We start from the raw sequence: 15765 nt of genomic DNA on the forward strand, positions 1-15765 counted from the left end.
TCCCTGAGCAAGACAAGACACCTCACCCTGAATGCTCCCGACGAGCTGGCTGTCGCCTTGCATTGTTGACTCCGCCGTCGGTGTGTGAATGTGTGTATGAATGGTTGAAAGTCGCTTTGGCCACTGGTTAGAAAAGCGCAGTATAAATGCAGTCCATCCATCCATTTGCAGGTGGTCCGCACAACTCATCCCGGCTCCCAGACCCGCTGTTCAAGAGGGTGGTCATCATGTTGGTGGACGCGCTCCGGGAGGACTTTGTGTTCGGACCCAACGGACGGGGGAACATGCCCTACACAAGCCACCTCGTTGAGCGGGGGTCAACACTCAGCTTTGTGGCGAAGGCGAGACCCCCCACGGTCACCATGCCTCGCATTAAGGTGAGAGGAGGCTGTTGGGTGAGGAGACCCATTTCGAAGGCTTACGTCTTCTGCTTGTAGACAAGTCATGAAATTAATATCCACATTCAGAGCAGACAGATATGGGGCCACGATGACCCTCAAGAAATCTCATGAGGGCAAAGACTGCACAAGCTGTTTTAATATGAATCTCCAAATTGAGGGCAACACCTTGCATTAAACCATGCTTTAAATTGGCCATGAGGAACTCATTTGCTGACTACTGCCCCTGGATATGCACTTCCAAGTAGCTCAGACTACTCTCCCCGACGCTACCTAATATACCTAGCATATCTCCCGCAAACTTCAGAAAAGCAATGTCTGTGTCTTGTATTTCATATACCGTGGCCAAGATATCTGATATTTTCTTAATGTGGATCATGTTAGGGATCATATATTTCAGGCAAATATGTCAGCTGTTTATTTACCCCCTGCTAGTCTTTTGACCACAGAATGTGTGAAAAGATTTTCAGTATTGAAGAGCATATCTCTTTTTTCCCAAAGACAATTGAACAGGTGGATTCACTGACACAAACAGAGCCAGTGAGTTCTGCCAGAGCAAAGTTGTTGAGGCATGTTGTCAAGGGAGAAAGGTGAGCTGGATAGACACAACCTTCCAGAAAACACAAGAGCCCTCGTTTGAAGTGTAGAGACAGCTTAGGGCCCCGAAGACATCAGGAGCTGAACTTTGACACTGGAGTGTTACTCTGTGGCTCAGTATCCATGGCAGCATGCAGGAGGATGAGAGTGAGAGGGGCATGTACAGTATATGACAGGTTTGTAGGGGAGCAAGCAGTAACAGATGAATCACACTGTGTGGTGTTCATATTAAAGGGCAGTGTAGAGCAGAAGCAGACAAACGCATTATTGAACACATTTTCATTGCAAGAATTCCTTGCAGATTTGCAGTCATTTTAACAACGACTATATGAACGACCCGGGACCACACTGTTTGTACAGTGTTGCCACTGCACACAGCGGTGTCATATTGACCATGTCATGTCAACCTTTTCAATTGTATTGCTTTATGAATGTCTGAAGTCATATTGCAAACATTTTCCAAAAGTAATCATGATACAGTATTCTACTAGGCTAGCAGTTCTCCAGTGTGGGATCCCCTGGATCAGATCAATATTCACAGCATTGCTCAACATGCTTCAGTGGTATTGAGGGAGTCCTTCATCATGTGCATCTAAGTGGGAGAGGAGGAGTCGGCGCCCCGGCCACCCCCTCTCCCCAGACAACAGGATCCTTAATGCCCTACAGAGAGGTATTAATGGCCCCATTAGACGCCCTGTAGCGCAGTCTATTCAAATCATGTCTCACAAGGCTATTTATCGTACATGCTAATGCGTTGATCACAAGCTAAAAAAAGCTGATGACACACTGAAGATGCTGAATCAGCCGTAAAATGATTCCCTTCTACTCGTGCGACCCTTAAAAAAGGCTTAAATTAAATGCACTGAAGGTAAAAGTAAGACAAGAATCACCGTGTTTATTGCAGAATGGATTTCTCACACATTGGATGGTTGTCACATTATTGTTGAATGTTTGTTTAAGAGATAACAGACATACTATTAAGCCTAAAAGATTGCGTTCATCTTCCTTTATTGCTGCCCTTAAACACTGAAGATGGGTTATAAAAAGCCAAATTGCAATTTTATGGTTCGTCAGCAGGGGGCGATGTAGATTACAGCCATGTCACCATGAGCGCTATCATTTTATCACTGCATTGCACCCAGTTAACTGGTATGACACAGCTAACTAATCCAAATCTCTTTAGACATCATGGTCATTACATTAAGAATATGTCTGGCTCTCGGGTTCAATTTGTTTACAGCTCGCGCAGTGTGCTGCAGTACTGTGCAATGAACCACTGCAGCCTATATATACATCTGCCCTAGAACATTCATCACAGTCTGTAGATTAAGTGGTTGCTATTTCTGAGATGCCGCTGTCCTACGGCCTGCCATTAGATGACATATTTTCAAAAGTGTGTCTTCTCCAGCCAATAGAGGAAGACGACAAAGGGGGGTCCCTCAGTGCTCAACATCTGCCAAGCACTCAGACTCAAGTGGAAAGTTTCTTAGAGAAGAGTTGGCTTCATCAATGTCTCCTTAAGCATAGTTTCAAACACTTTATTACCATATTATGGGGATATACTGGGAAGTTTGCATCCCAAAATAAAAACAAACCTTGAGCTCATATTTTTCTGGAGAAATGTTGTTCTGCAACCCTTTATTAATGGCGCAACTGCCGCATGAATATGATGTGCCTTTCGATTTCTCTCCAGAGCCAAACATACTTCCTGTTTTAGTTTGGTCTTTTATAATAAAGACCGTGACAATCATATAATAATTCAAAACTGGAATTCCAGATCCACCAGGTACATTACTACCAGGTGTATTTGTGGTATATTCTGGGCTTTTTTACAAAGGATTCCAGTCTAAAGTTGTCAACCTATGTTTAGAAGGAATGGAAGACTAGGCAATCTAATCAGAGAGCATTTACAAGACAATTCAGAAAACCAAAGTCTCTTGATTCATATGTATCCCAACTAGGCCTGCCCGATAAATCGTTATAAAATCGCGATCTCGAATCACACCCCTTTTTTTTTTCAAGCCTTAATAGGTGGGAAGAGTTGGTTCAGTAGTTATAAAAGGGCAGCAATTAAAGACAATCTGCTGCTATATTTACAAAATAAATCATTCTGTTTTTCATACTGCCCTTTAATCTGTTATAAAGGGCCATATGAAACGAAACGTGCTAGAGGTGCCAAAAAACGATGTTTGGTACTGCCATTTTAATTTTTTGGTTATGGTTCATGTGTGCGATAAAAAATACATTTCGTGAGAAAAAAATCGTGGCAGAGAATCGTGATATAAATTCTGAGCTAAAAAAATCGTGATTCATAATTTTTCCCCGAATCGTGCAGGCCTGATCCCAACCCTGTGGCTTAGTTAGTATGTTGATGGCCGCCAGATTTCCATGCGTGTCCCTGTGCGGTTAGTGGATCGAGGGGAGCATAACTTCTATCAGAGATGCCGACTTGTTTTTCTGCTTTTGAACTTTTCGTCCCGTTGTTGATTTATTTATTAATTCATTTTAATGACATGTTTGTCTGTGTACAGTCAGTGAGATTGCAGTATGCTAATCTGTCATTAATATAGGTCAACTGAATGACTGTAAAAAAATGTGGTTGTTTTCAGATGGGGACAGGCTTAGGTTTCTCCTGGTCTGGTCTAATAGACCAGGAGGCAGGTCATCTACCATGCACCTATCTCGGTTAATCTGAATTCCCCTGCAGGAGAAATCACTTATTAACATTGTTTTTTAACAAACGTTGTGGGTAGTGCATTTAATGAAGTTGTAACTCCATGAATAAGGTCTTGTCAAGGTTAAGAGAAGGTGCCACACTGGGTTAATCTGATCAGCCTACTTTAAAGGACAACTCGGTCAATATGTGGGCATGTTTGTTAGCAAACAATAAAAACGGAAGGCAATTAATTTAGTGCTAATTTAATCGCTTAGGCTTGCTGCTTCTGGGAATTCCAGGTGTGAACGTGGGAAATGAAGGAATCTTTAAGTACAGCCTAGTTTGTTAGCAGCGTAGACAGAAACAATCTGAAACAATCTGAACAACACCAACCGAAGCATCTGCCAGCATATGCTAATCACCACCATAAAGCAGCCCCCGTTCCGATAAGCAGAGCACGTTAACACCTGGGGGGGGGGGGGGGGGGGGGGGGGGGGGGGGCAGGAAGCCGGCTGGCTGGCGTCTTCTCTGTGTGCTTCTCTGGAATGATCCGAACACCTTTGTGCCCCCCCCCCACCCCCCCCAGCACAACAAGCCGTCCACGACTCCCAAATTGGCCAATTGTTTCCCCTGTCAGTCCAGCCGGTGGTGTTTGCATGGGGGAGAGGGGGAGGGTGATGGCAGGAGATGTAGTTGTTGTGTAGCGGCTTGTTTTATTTAGCGTGTCGTGACGCAAGCCCAAGCAATTGGTACATCTTGTTGGCAGCAAACGTGTGCCAGTAATCCTTGTCATGTTTGATGCGATGGCTGGGTTTGCGGGGACATGCTAGATGCTTTTTAGTGATTACTTGCGTCTTGTTTGCAGCAAGCGGTGCCAGTGCTGCTTGTCATGCTCGGTACGTTTTGCTGGGTTCGCTAGTACATGCAGGATGCTTTTAGTGATTACATTAACCCAAAGGCAATTTTCAACACAGTGCTTAGTCAGCTCAATAGGCTTTGAAAAGACATTAAAGTGGGGGCCCCTCTGGTCCGTAGATTCAACTGACATGAGGGTGTCGTCGTCGTCGTCCCCCCCCCCCCCCCCCCCCCCCCCCCTCCAGGCCCTCACCACCGGCAGCATCCCGGGCTTCATCGACGTGGTCATGAACCTGAACTCTCCGGCGCTGCTGGAGGACAACCTGCTCTGGCAGGCCCAGGCTGCGGGCAAGAGGATGATCTTCTACGGCGACGACACCTGGCTGCGCCTCTTCCCCAAGCTGTTCATGGAGCGCGACGGCACCACCTCCTTCTTCGTGTCCGACTACACCGAGGTAAGGGGTCGAAAGTAGCTCAGGAGGTAGAGCGGCTTGACTGGTTCAAACCCCGGCTCCTCCATAGCCGAGTGTCGAGGTGTCCCTGAGCAAGACGCCTCACCCTCACTGCTCCTGACGACCTTGCTGTCGCCCTGCGTGGTTGACTCCGCCGTTGGTGTGGGAATGAATTGTAATGGTTGCTTTGGATAAAAGCGGCAGCAGCATCCCCTAAATGTTATGTAAAATGTAGGGTCTCCTGGCTCGTTCGTCGCAGCGAGTGAATGTGTTCAGGAACGTAGGTCTTTGTTATTGTATTGCTTTCGATCCTGTCTGACTGAATTCCGCCACTCTAGAGATTACCGGGCATCAACGTCCACTGACTGTCGCGTACAACACATTTTTGCAATGAAGACTTTGCATGATGTCTCATCCTCAGTCATCCTCATCGCCGTGTGTCCAGAGTGTTCCTCGGGTATATTCGGACAGAGCCTTCACCTTTGCACCGCCGATGTCATCCTGCTTGGTGACTCAAGCTGTCTGGCTCTGGACCGACGTGCACGAGCCTGAGTCACCCAACACCTCCACCTTGGTGTCCACTGCTTCTGACCCGTTTTCTCCCCTCCCTGGGGGTCCGCCCGCCCGTCCGTCTTGTCCAGGTGGACAACAACGTGACCCGGCACCTGGACAGCACCCTGAAGCGGGACGACTGGGACGTCCTGATCCTGCACTACCTGGGCCTGGACCACATCGGGCACGTGAGCGGGCCCCGCAGCCCCCTGGTCCGGCCCAAGCTGCTGGAGATGGACGACGTGCTGAAGAAGATCCACGGCGCGCTCGTCTCTAAGGTGAACCCTCCCCCCCTCCCCCTCCCCTCCCCCGGCCACACGCCGCTCCTCATCAACAGAAACACATCTGAATGAATAAGAAGAGGTCTTAGCAAGGGTCGTGGTGGGAAGACGGGGAATATCGGGAGGACCTGTGGTTGCATCTCTGGTTTATATATTCAAGTCCAAACAACACCGCCTGTGTTATTTATTACGCAATGTCCCTTTGAAACTAATCATTTTTTACTCTGTACTACTAGTTGTCTGTGTGTGTGCGTGTGTGTGTGTGTGTGTGTGTGTGTGCGCGCCCGTGCGCGTGAGTGCGTGCATAGGTGTCTTTGTGCGGGCAGATATTTTTTTTAATGTGAAATCGGGTAAAACATGTGGTGAGAGCAGATGCCGTCTCGCTGTCTTTCCGCTCACGTTTGGTCATGCAAACGTGAGTCCACACATCTCACCGTCTTACATCTCCCCTCCGCCGGGCCTGTGAACCAGAGCGGGGAAATGGAGAGCGGGAGAAACAAGGCGAGGGTTTCCTTTTAGCGAGCCACGGCAAGGCATCCATGAAAACAGTTTTTGTCAATTGAAACACAGCAACACAAAACAATTACAACAAAGTAGGAGTGCGATGGAAGCTACTTTGGAGGAAGTTGTGTGAAGCAGTGAGCCGTTGCATCGGGTGTTGTAGCTCATGTCGGGGTCGGGTGGGATGCTTCGGCGACGGCAAAGGGAATAGCTCGGTTATGCTTCCAGGCCAAATGCTCGGCTGCGATCCGTTTGACGGAACCCCGCCGCTCCAGCAACATGCGCGGCGGGCGCGTCCCTACTTTAGTGTGGAGCCAGGGCTGACCTAAATATGGATAAACCCGGCGGGAGCTTCAGACGCGCTCTCAAAAAGAAAAAGAAAAAAGCGCGGAGGTAAAACTGGCGTGTTGCTTGGGCTTTTTAATTATTTTTTTTACCCTGATGAGGGATGAGCTCTCAGGCCGGCGCTGGCGTCTTTCACCCAGCCGAGCCGCGGCGCGGAGCCTTCTCCCTTTGTGGAGTCCGTCTCAACGAGGCGGCTGGTATCTCAGCCTCTTCCCAGAGTTACAAAAGAGCTGCCGGATCCGTCCGTGCACAGCAGTGAGGTGTAGGCATTCAGAGGCTGGCTTTCAGAGAGGTGTGTGCGTCTGTGTGTGTGTGTGTGTGTGTGTGTGTGTGTTTGGACGTGTATGGCTGTACCTGCAGTGCAGACTATCGCACTCTCCCCCATTAAAATCCTCAAAAGGTGGAAGAGGATGCTTCACTCAGTAGGCTCCAAACGTCTGGTCTGGTGCAACACACGGCGTCAGCTGTATTAAAGTCTGGATGCGGCCGGGGAGCTGGGCCCCACCTGCACAACACCTGTACCGCGGTCACGATGAGCTGGGTCTGCAGAAAAACACTTGTTTCTGCACATGCCTTTTTTTTTTTTTTGTTTCTGTCATTGTGGAACAACACTATTCCCCGGGGGAACTGAGCTGTGCAGCATTAGTACATGGAAACATGGATGGATGAGAGAGGAGGCTGTCCGCTGGGGGGAACGCGCAGGCCTGCAGCGGTAGGGTAATAAATCCCGATCCTGAATCACCCATTGTTATGTACTGTGTGGATGGCTCGGTTAAAAAAGCTTCCACGTGAACCGAAGGAAAGCGTCTCCCATGAGCCGGCTCCTCGTGGCTTTCATCTCGGAGAGCAGGAGTCAACTTTTGCACTATTCATAGAGAGGAGGCTGGGTGTTGTTGTGGCGTCTGAGGACGCCCGCAGCGAGGGATCTCCCCTGGGCCGTCCCAGAGGTCAGCGACTAGATCTAGGACAGAGCTCCTACCCACGCTGTCTTTTTCTCTCTGTTCGTCTCTCTGCTTCGTTGAAAAGTATGGTCATGAACGACTTCAAATCAATCCCGGTCGTGACCCCGTCACATGTTCCCCCTGACATGGAACCCCTCTCTGCTTGGTGTCCTTCTGAGTATCGCAGTGAGTCTACCACTACCACCATCACCACCGTCACCATCAATACAACCACCCACGTCTTTCACCAACACTACCACCTCCACTACCAGCACCTCCACCACCACCACCTCTACCAATACCACCACACCACCACCACAACAACCCCCACCACCACCACCACTACCACTACCAGCACCTCCACCACCACCACCTCTACCAATACCACCACACCACCACAACCCCCACCACCACCACCTCTACCAATACCACCACACCACCACAACCCCCACCACCACCACCACCACCACCACCACCTCTACCAATACCACCACACCACCACCACAACAACCCCCACCACCACCACCACCACCTCTACCAATACCACCACACCACCACCACAACAACCCCCACCACCACCACCACCACCACCACTACCACCACCTCTACCACTACCACCACCCTCCACCATCACCACCTCTACCAATACCACCACCATCACCACCACCACCTCTACCAATACCACCACCATCACCACCACCACCTCTACCAATACCACCACCACCACCACCATCACCACCTCTACCAATACCGCCACCACCACCATCACCACCTCTACCAATACCGCCACCACCACCGCACTACACCAACACCCCCCCCCCCCCTACTCCCCCACCACCAGTCCCCATCACCTGCACAGCTTCCATCGCCCCTAGGAGCTCCCTGTCACCCTCCCCACCTCCGCCCGTGCCTTTTCATCGGGGGAAGTTGAAAGGGAACGAGGGAGCGAAGAACCCGGGCGAGATCAAAGCCCGTCACACAACTCCCCGTGAACAACGCTGCACCTCTGTTTGTCACCTCACCCACTCGGCTCAGCCCGGGGGTGGATGTGAGCCAGCGAGAGTTAAACTCTGCCTCCCGCTCCGCAGCGCCATCCGTTTAATCACCCCGGCGTCAGAAACACTGACGTCAAGAGAGCAAAACCTGCAAACACAAGTAATTGCGAACGCCGGGTTTCTGATTGGATGACGTCTCGAGCATCGCCTGAGTCTTCCTGAAGAGGTGATTTGTAACACCTGGTATTTCTTTCAGCCCCACATAACAACCTAAATCACAATCCCAGTTCCCTCTCCAACAGGTGCCACCGTCTTGTCGATTTTAATTCAGCTTTTCGTTATAAAGACCAGCACCTCTCCAACACAATTTGGGGGTACCGGACGTGTGGAGATGTGCAGGGTTACCTCGCTCTATGGGGGGTCTGGTGCTGGTGGAAGGTGAGGCGATGGCGCCGCTTGGTTGTTGGCTGGTGTGGAGCATGGCGGGAGAGCGCTGCATTATTCATGTGTGAGCGCTCGGCTGGATCCCATTAACCCTGGTGCCCCCCCCCCCCCCCGCAGGAGGCGGAGGGCGCCCCACCCTACCTGCTGGTGCTGTGCGGGGACCACGGCATGTCGGAGACGGGCAGCCACGGCGGCTCGTCGGAGCCCGAGGTCAACACCGCCCTGGTGTTGGTCAGCCCCGCCTTCAGGAGGAAAGGTAAGCGTCTCCCGCCTCGGTTTCAGGGGTTAATGTTTTTTTTGGGGTACATTTGGGAAATCATGCACTTTTTTTCTGATGTATCACGACCACTGCCGCACCCACATTTGAATGATTGGCATTAAAGTTTACCTCTGGTATCTTCAACCTCTCGTGCCCATCTCCGAGCTACCAAATCAAATTTGGTGCAAAAACTTTTTGAGAGATCCGACACACAGACATACAGATGGACAAACGCACACGCGGGGCGAAGACATATTCCTTGGCGGAGGTAGAAAGGTCGATGATTTGTCCAGAAACGGGATATTTGCAATCCCCTGTGTTTTCTCACGCTCCGAACACACACTCAGACCAGTGCGCTGCACGGACCGACCTCTCAGTGGTGTGGGGAGCGAGGTGTTTGCAGAGGGTTTATCATCGTGGACTTAACGAGAGACCCGGTCATGTTGGTCCGCCAGATACACGACCCGCGTCTGACCATAGCCCCCTGCCTCTCTCTGGTCCTCGTGGTTGACAACTCTCACACACACACATACGCAAAAACCACGCACACATGCGCACACAAGCACACGCACCCACACACAAGCACACACGCACACAGACCAACACACACACGCGCACACACACACCTCATTAACCGTGGTGGTAGAGGGGTTTGTGTGTGTGTGTGTGTGTTAGCACTACAGTTAGCATGGTACAGAAAAGTACAGTCAGTACTTAAAGTAAAGTCACACATTCGAGACACTATTTCATGGTATTTTACGCGTATACAACCCATCAGGTATAGGTTAACCCATCAGTGCCTTAAATTGAGAGGAAAAATGAACATCCACCGAGTGAGGGGAAACTGCACCTTGCGCACATCGCTAGTTTTGGGCTATATAGGTCAACGTCATCGCAGGCAGACACGCACCCGTCTCCACTGGAGGGGATGCGGGCGAGATGTGTGAGAGTGCATTAACATATCATCGGCGGTGTGATGAATGCGGTTAGGACCACGTGTAAATGTGATAATTACTTCTTTCTCCGCTATTATTCCACGGCAGAGAAACACTTGGTGTATTTTCGTCGTGTAGTTTCATAAATCACGCTGCAACAGAATCCGGGGTGTGCGAAACGGCCCGCTCCCCGAATGAGTTTAAAGACTGACTAACTCGACTGCCAGAGAGGCTGTCGCTCCTGACAAAACTACAGTTCCCACCTTGAACCTAATTAATTTCTGTTGTCAATGAAAGAAACTTAGTAGCCCAAATGCACACGTAACTCCTAGTAATTGAACATGCCAAATATTGTAATTAGTGCATCAGCGGAATGTCCTGTGGTCGGGTATATGGTTGTTTTACCTGACAACATAAGGCAGAAGAGGAAAGAACATGGCATGTCTCATTAGCTGGGCTGTTCTTTTATTTCATGTTCGAGATTTTTTTACCAGTAGTGAAGTTGTTTAAGTTATTTTTATTCCTCAGTCTAGAGAATTGCTGGTGCATTGCCTGGGCCCTGTTCTCCACATAGGAACTATTTATCTCGCCACTTCAATACGACCTTGGCGGCGGTTGAATGAACGAGCAACGACCTTGCGTTTTTTGCCAGGGAAAAAATAGTGAAACAATGAAAGCCCTCGTCTCCAGAGTGATGTTTGTATTTCTTAAATTGGGTTGAATATTATGATGGAAATAGATAGCAACGTGTGTAAGCAGGTCACCGCTTGAATGGGTTCCCTCGAAAACCTGAGCAAACATTGTAAGGTTAATGCAAAACCATTTTGGGGAACAGCGTTTATCGACACTGTCGTGCCCCCCCCCCCCCGCCCCATAGTTCACCGTCACAGCAGAAGGCAGAACTCGGACTGTTTTAAGTTCCTATGATCAGATGTTGAGAGCCCAGCCTGCGACGCCCTTCCTGCTGTTGGAGTAATGAGCTGAGCTGGTCATGGACCACAGATAACAGGCGTCACAAGTTGTATACTTTCTTTATCGGAGTCCGGGAAGGGGAGAGGTTTGTCAGGTTTTCCTAAAGGGATACTTCCATTGATTCTTAGACCTATTTCCATGCCTTAGATGTGACATTGAATTGCTGTGGCCAGCAGAGCGCAATTGATTAAATTCTGGACTTCGATTGAGTCTTTGTCAGGAAACTACAGCAAGAGGAGCTTTTTTTGCAGCCTGGCTTGCTGCCAGTTATGAGAGCCCGGGCCCAATAGGCCTCTTGCTTCAACTCCGTCTCTGAGCAGAGCAAGCGCCCCTGCAGCCAAACTAGCAACTTCTATGGGAAATACGAACGGGAATCCATGAAACCATCCCTCCAACAAACTTTAAATAGTTCTGTTATGGTTCTTGTGCTATCCGCTGGAATGATTCTGGATGCTTTCAACAGGGCGTTAAGTGCATTAATTTCCTCTTTTTAAAAGCTTGATCCAGTAGTTTAGCCTTAAAGGGACCACAATCGTAGGATTTATTAGCTTTAATGCAACAAATACTGTGGTGGTGTGGCAGAGAGGCCTCAGGCTTTTTCTGATGCAATTCCACTTTATTTGAAACATTTGGCCTTCACTTTTAATTTTTTTCAATCAAACTAAGAGCAAACTCTGAAACATTGAACGTACGGCCAATGCAATTTCTATTGAAACTTGACGCAAGCCAAATGTGCAGATCGATACATTTATTTTGATTGATAAAGTTTCATTCTTGCTTGAGTCAAAAGTGTAAGGCCTGTAACTCATATCATGGATGTAGAAAAGAAAACTGAACTGAACCAGAACTTTTCATGTACCAAAAACTGCAATGATGTCATGCCTTGTCTTAAAAAACAAAACAACCATAGCATCTTCATTGCTTTGTTTTGTGTGTTTGCAGTGGGCTAGTTCTTTTTCGTTGTGTTCCTGTATTTGTTTATTAGCAGTGGGCTAGTTCTTTATCTTTGTTTTTCTGTATTTGTTTATTAGCAGTGGGCTAGTTCTTTATCTTTGTGTTTCTGTATTTTTTTACTAGCAGTGGGCTAGTTCTATATCATTGTCTTTCTGTGCATTTTTAAGCTTTTCCAATCTTTAAGTGTGTGTGTGTGTGTGTGTGTGTGTGTGTGTGTGTGTGTGTGTGTGTGTGTGTGTGTGTGTGTGTGTGTGTGTGTGTGTGTGTGTGTGTGTGTGTGTGTGTGTGTGTGTGTGTCCGTCCAGTGGGGATGGAGACGCCCGGCGTGGTGGAGCAGGTGGACCTGCACCCCACCCTGGCGCTGGCGCTGGGCCTGCCCATCTCCCTGAACAGCGTGGGCCGCCTGATCCCGGCCGTGGTGCAGGAGGCACCGCTCAGGGACCGCCTGCGCTTCCTGCATCTCAACGGCCACCAGCTCAGCTGCCTGCTGGGGGCCAGCGTGGCGGAGCCCCACCGAGGTGAATACAGATCAGTACAGACCAATACAGACCAATACAGATCAATACAGACCAATACAGATCAATAGAGATCAGTACAGATCAGTACAGACCAATACAGACCAATACAGATCAATACAGACCAATACAGATCAATACAGATCAGTACAGACCAATACAGACCAATACAGATCAATACAGACCAATACAGATCAATACAGATCAGTACAGACCAATACAGACCAATACAGATCACTACAGATCAATACAGATCAATACAGATCAATACAGATCACTACAGATCAGTACAGATCAGTACAGATCAATACAGATCAATACAGATCAATACAGATCAGTACAGACCAATACAGATCAATACAGATCACTACAGAACAATCCAGATCAGTAAAGAACACTACAGATCAATACAGATCACTACAGATCACTACAGATCAGTACAGATCAATACAGATCAATACAGACCAATACAGATCACTACAGATCAATCCAGATCAATACAGATCACTACAGATCACTACAGAACACTACAGATCAATACAGATCACTACAGAACACTACAGAACACTACAGATCAATACAGATCACTACAGAACACTACAGAACACTACAGATCAGTACAGATCAGTAGAGATCAATCCAGATCAATACAGATCACTACAGAACACTACAGAACAATCCAGATCAGTAAAGAACACTACAGATCAATACAGATCACTACAGAACAATCCAGATCAATACAGATCACTACAGATCAGTAGAGATCAGTACAGATCAGTACAGGTCAATACAGATCAATACAGATCAATACAGATCAGTACAGACCAATACAGATCACTACAGATCACTACAGAACAATACAGATCAGTAAAGAACACTACAGATCAATACAGATCACTACAGATCACTACAGAACACTACAGAACACTACAGATCAGTACAGATCAGTAGAGATCAATACAGATCACTACAGATCACTACAGAACACTACAGTTCAATACAGAACAATACAGATCACTAGATCAATCCAGATCAATCCAGATCACTACAGAACAATCCAGATCAATCCAGATCAATCCAGATCACTACAGGTCACTACAGAACACTACAGATTGATACAGATCACTACAGAACAATACAGATCAATACAGAACAATTCAGATCACTACAGAACAATACAGATCACTACAGATCAATACAGATCACTACAGATCAATACAGATCACTAGAGAACAATACAGATCAATACAGATCACTACAGAACAATACAGATCAATACAGATCAAACATTCAATGCGGATCACAGGTTTCCATCCTCTCTGTTCAGGTAGAGTTCAAGCAAAGTGATGACAATACAGTCAATAATTGTTGTTTGTGCAAACTAAGGAAACGACCCGGTCAGTAAACGATGCGTGCTACTGGTCAGCTTCCTAATGGAGATATCAAACCAAAAGGTGCCTGCTACTGGTTAGCCTGCTAATGGAGACATCCGACCAGAGTTGTTTGTCTGCGTCATGCTGTCGCAGCAATGGTGTCATCATTGTTTTCCCCACAGTCTCTGTTTCTTCAATTGAATCATCCTGAGCAGTGCCGTGGTAGAAGGACTACTTCCTCTTGTTAAAAGCTTTACTTCTACCGCTGCTTATCAAACCAACCCCCCTATGAAACGCCCCTCTGCTTATCCAACCGACCCCTATATGAGACACCCCTCTGTTTGTCAAACCAACCCCCATATGAGACACTACTCTGCTGGCGTGTGCCCACTACAATTCCCCTTTTGGAGGTTCTCAACTCCCATGCCAGGGATTAGCTTCCTCTTCATAACCTTTGTCTCTGTTTGGTAACATCATACCTTCTGTGATAATAGGTCATACTGTAAGCTTAGATCATTCTTAGTTTTCCATGGAGGTTTTTGGGCTGTTTATTTAATCCAATGCAATAATTTTGATTATATTGCAAGAACGAACGAACACACACACACACACACACAGACACACGTACACACACACGTGCACACACACACGTACACACACACGTACACACACACGTACACACACAGGTACACACACACACAGCTGAATCTTATTTTCCTCAGTAATCTGCCTAATAAATCGATAAATGCTATTGTGTTGCTTATTGAGGTATATAACAATGCACAATATATAACAATTCCAAAATATTTTGTGTGAACATTATTTAATAGAGCAACGGAAAAAAAAAACGGAAGAAAAACACTTTTTTTTAAAGTGCATTCTCTGTGCTCTTGCCCTATTTTGGTCTGTAGTTTCCATAGCGATGGGCGTAATTCATTTTCTTTTCTTGTCTTCCTCCGGCAGACCTACATTAGCTCTGTTGATTATCTGTCCACTGGGGTAATGACGGTGTTGTGACAAGGGGGGGGGGGGGGGGGGGGTTATCATGGAGCTTTATTCAGAATATGGAGCACACTCCCAGGACACCTGTGGTTGTCTATCAGGTCCCATGTGGAGGCTATGTGCATGTAAAGTCTGACCCAACATCGATGGGGGTCACAGCGATTCACCTCAGCTGAAGAGGAGCCTAGTTCCAACTCTCCACAAACCTGCTGCAATGTCTTTCCTATGTGGAAAAAAACCTAGACTTGAAGCCAAGGATGAGTGACAAGTTATCTTTCCCCTCACTGGCTCACTGCCTAGCTCTCTCCCCAGCTCTCTGTCACTCTCTTTCTCACTCCCCAGATAGTTCGCTGATATATGAAAGACCTGTTTATTTTCTTCCATCCTGGGCTGTTTCTCTAAGCTAAGGTTTATGCAACGGATATTAGTCGGTGCCTTCCCACAGTGGCACCGTGCTCAGAGATCAGTCTGTCTCCTTCCTGCAGACAACAGACTCAGAGATCAGTGTCTGCCTTCCTACAAACAACAGACTCAGAACAGTCTGTCTCCTTCCTACAGCGAACATACTCAGATTAGTCTATCTTCATACAGACAAGACTCAGATCAGTCTGTGCTTTCATACAGAAAACAGACTCGGATCAGTCTGCTTTCATACAGACAACCGACTCAGAGATCAGTCCGTGCCTTCATAAATAGAACAGACTCAGATTAGTCTGCATCTTCATTCAGACAACAGAC

At 47.7% G+C, this 15765-nt stretch overlaps 1 protein-coding gene across 1 annotated transcript in view; it reads left to right on the forward strand.

Annotated features, from left to right (window-relative positions):
• pigg (phosphatidylinositol glycan anchor biosynthesis class G) overlaps positions 1-15765 on the forward strand; it is a 57380-nt gene that overhangs the window by 770 nt on the left and 40845 nt on the right. The window contains exons 2-6 of the mRNA XM_056600427.1: positions 172-377; positions 4752-4961; positions 5600-5788; positions 9135-9273; positions 12443-12655. Coding sequence (XP_056456402.1) covers positions 172-377; positions 4752-4961; positions 5600-5788; positions 9135-9273; positions 12443-12655 — 957 coding nt within the window. The remainder of the gene's footprint in view (positions 1-171; positions 378-4751; positions 4962-5599; positions 5789-9134; positions 9274-12442; positions 12656-15765) is intronic.

This window comes from Gadus chalcogrammus, chromosome 10, assembly GCF_026213295.1.
Source record: "Gadus chalcogrammus isolate NIFS_2021 chromosome 10, NIFS_Gcha_1.0, whole genome shotgun sequence".
NCBI classification, from domain to species: Eukaryota; Metazoa; Chordata; class Actinopteri; order Gadiformes; family Gadidae; genus Gadus; species Gadus chalcogrammus.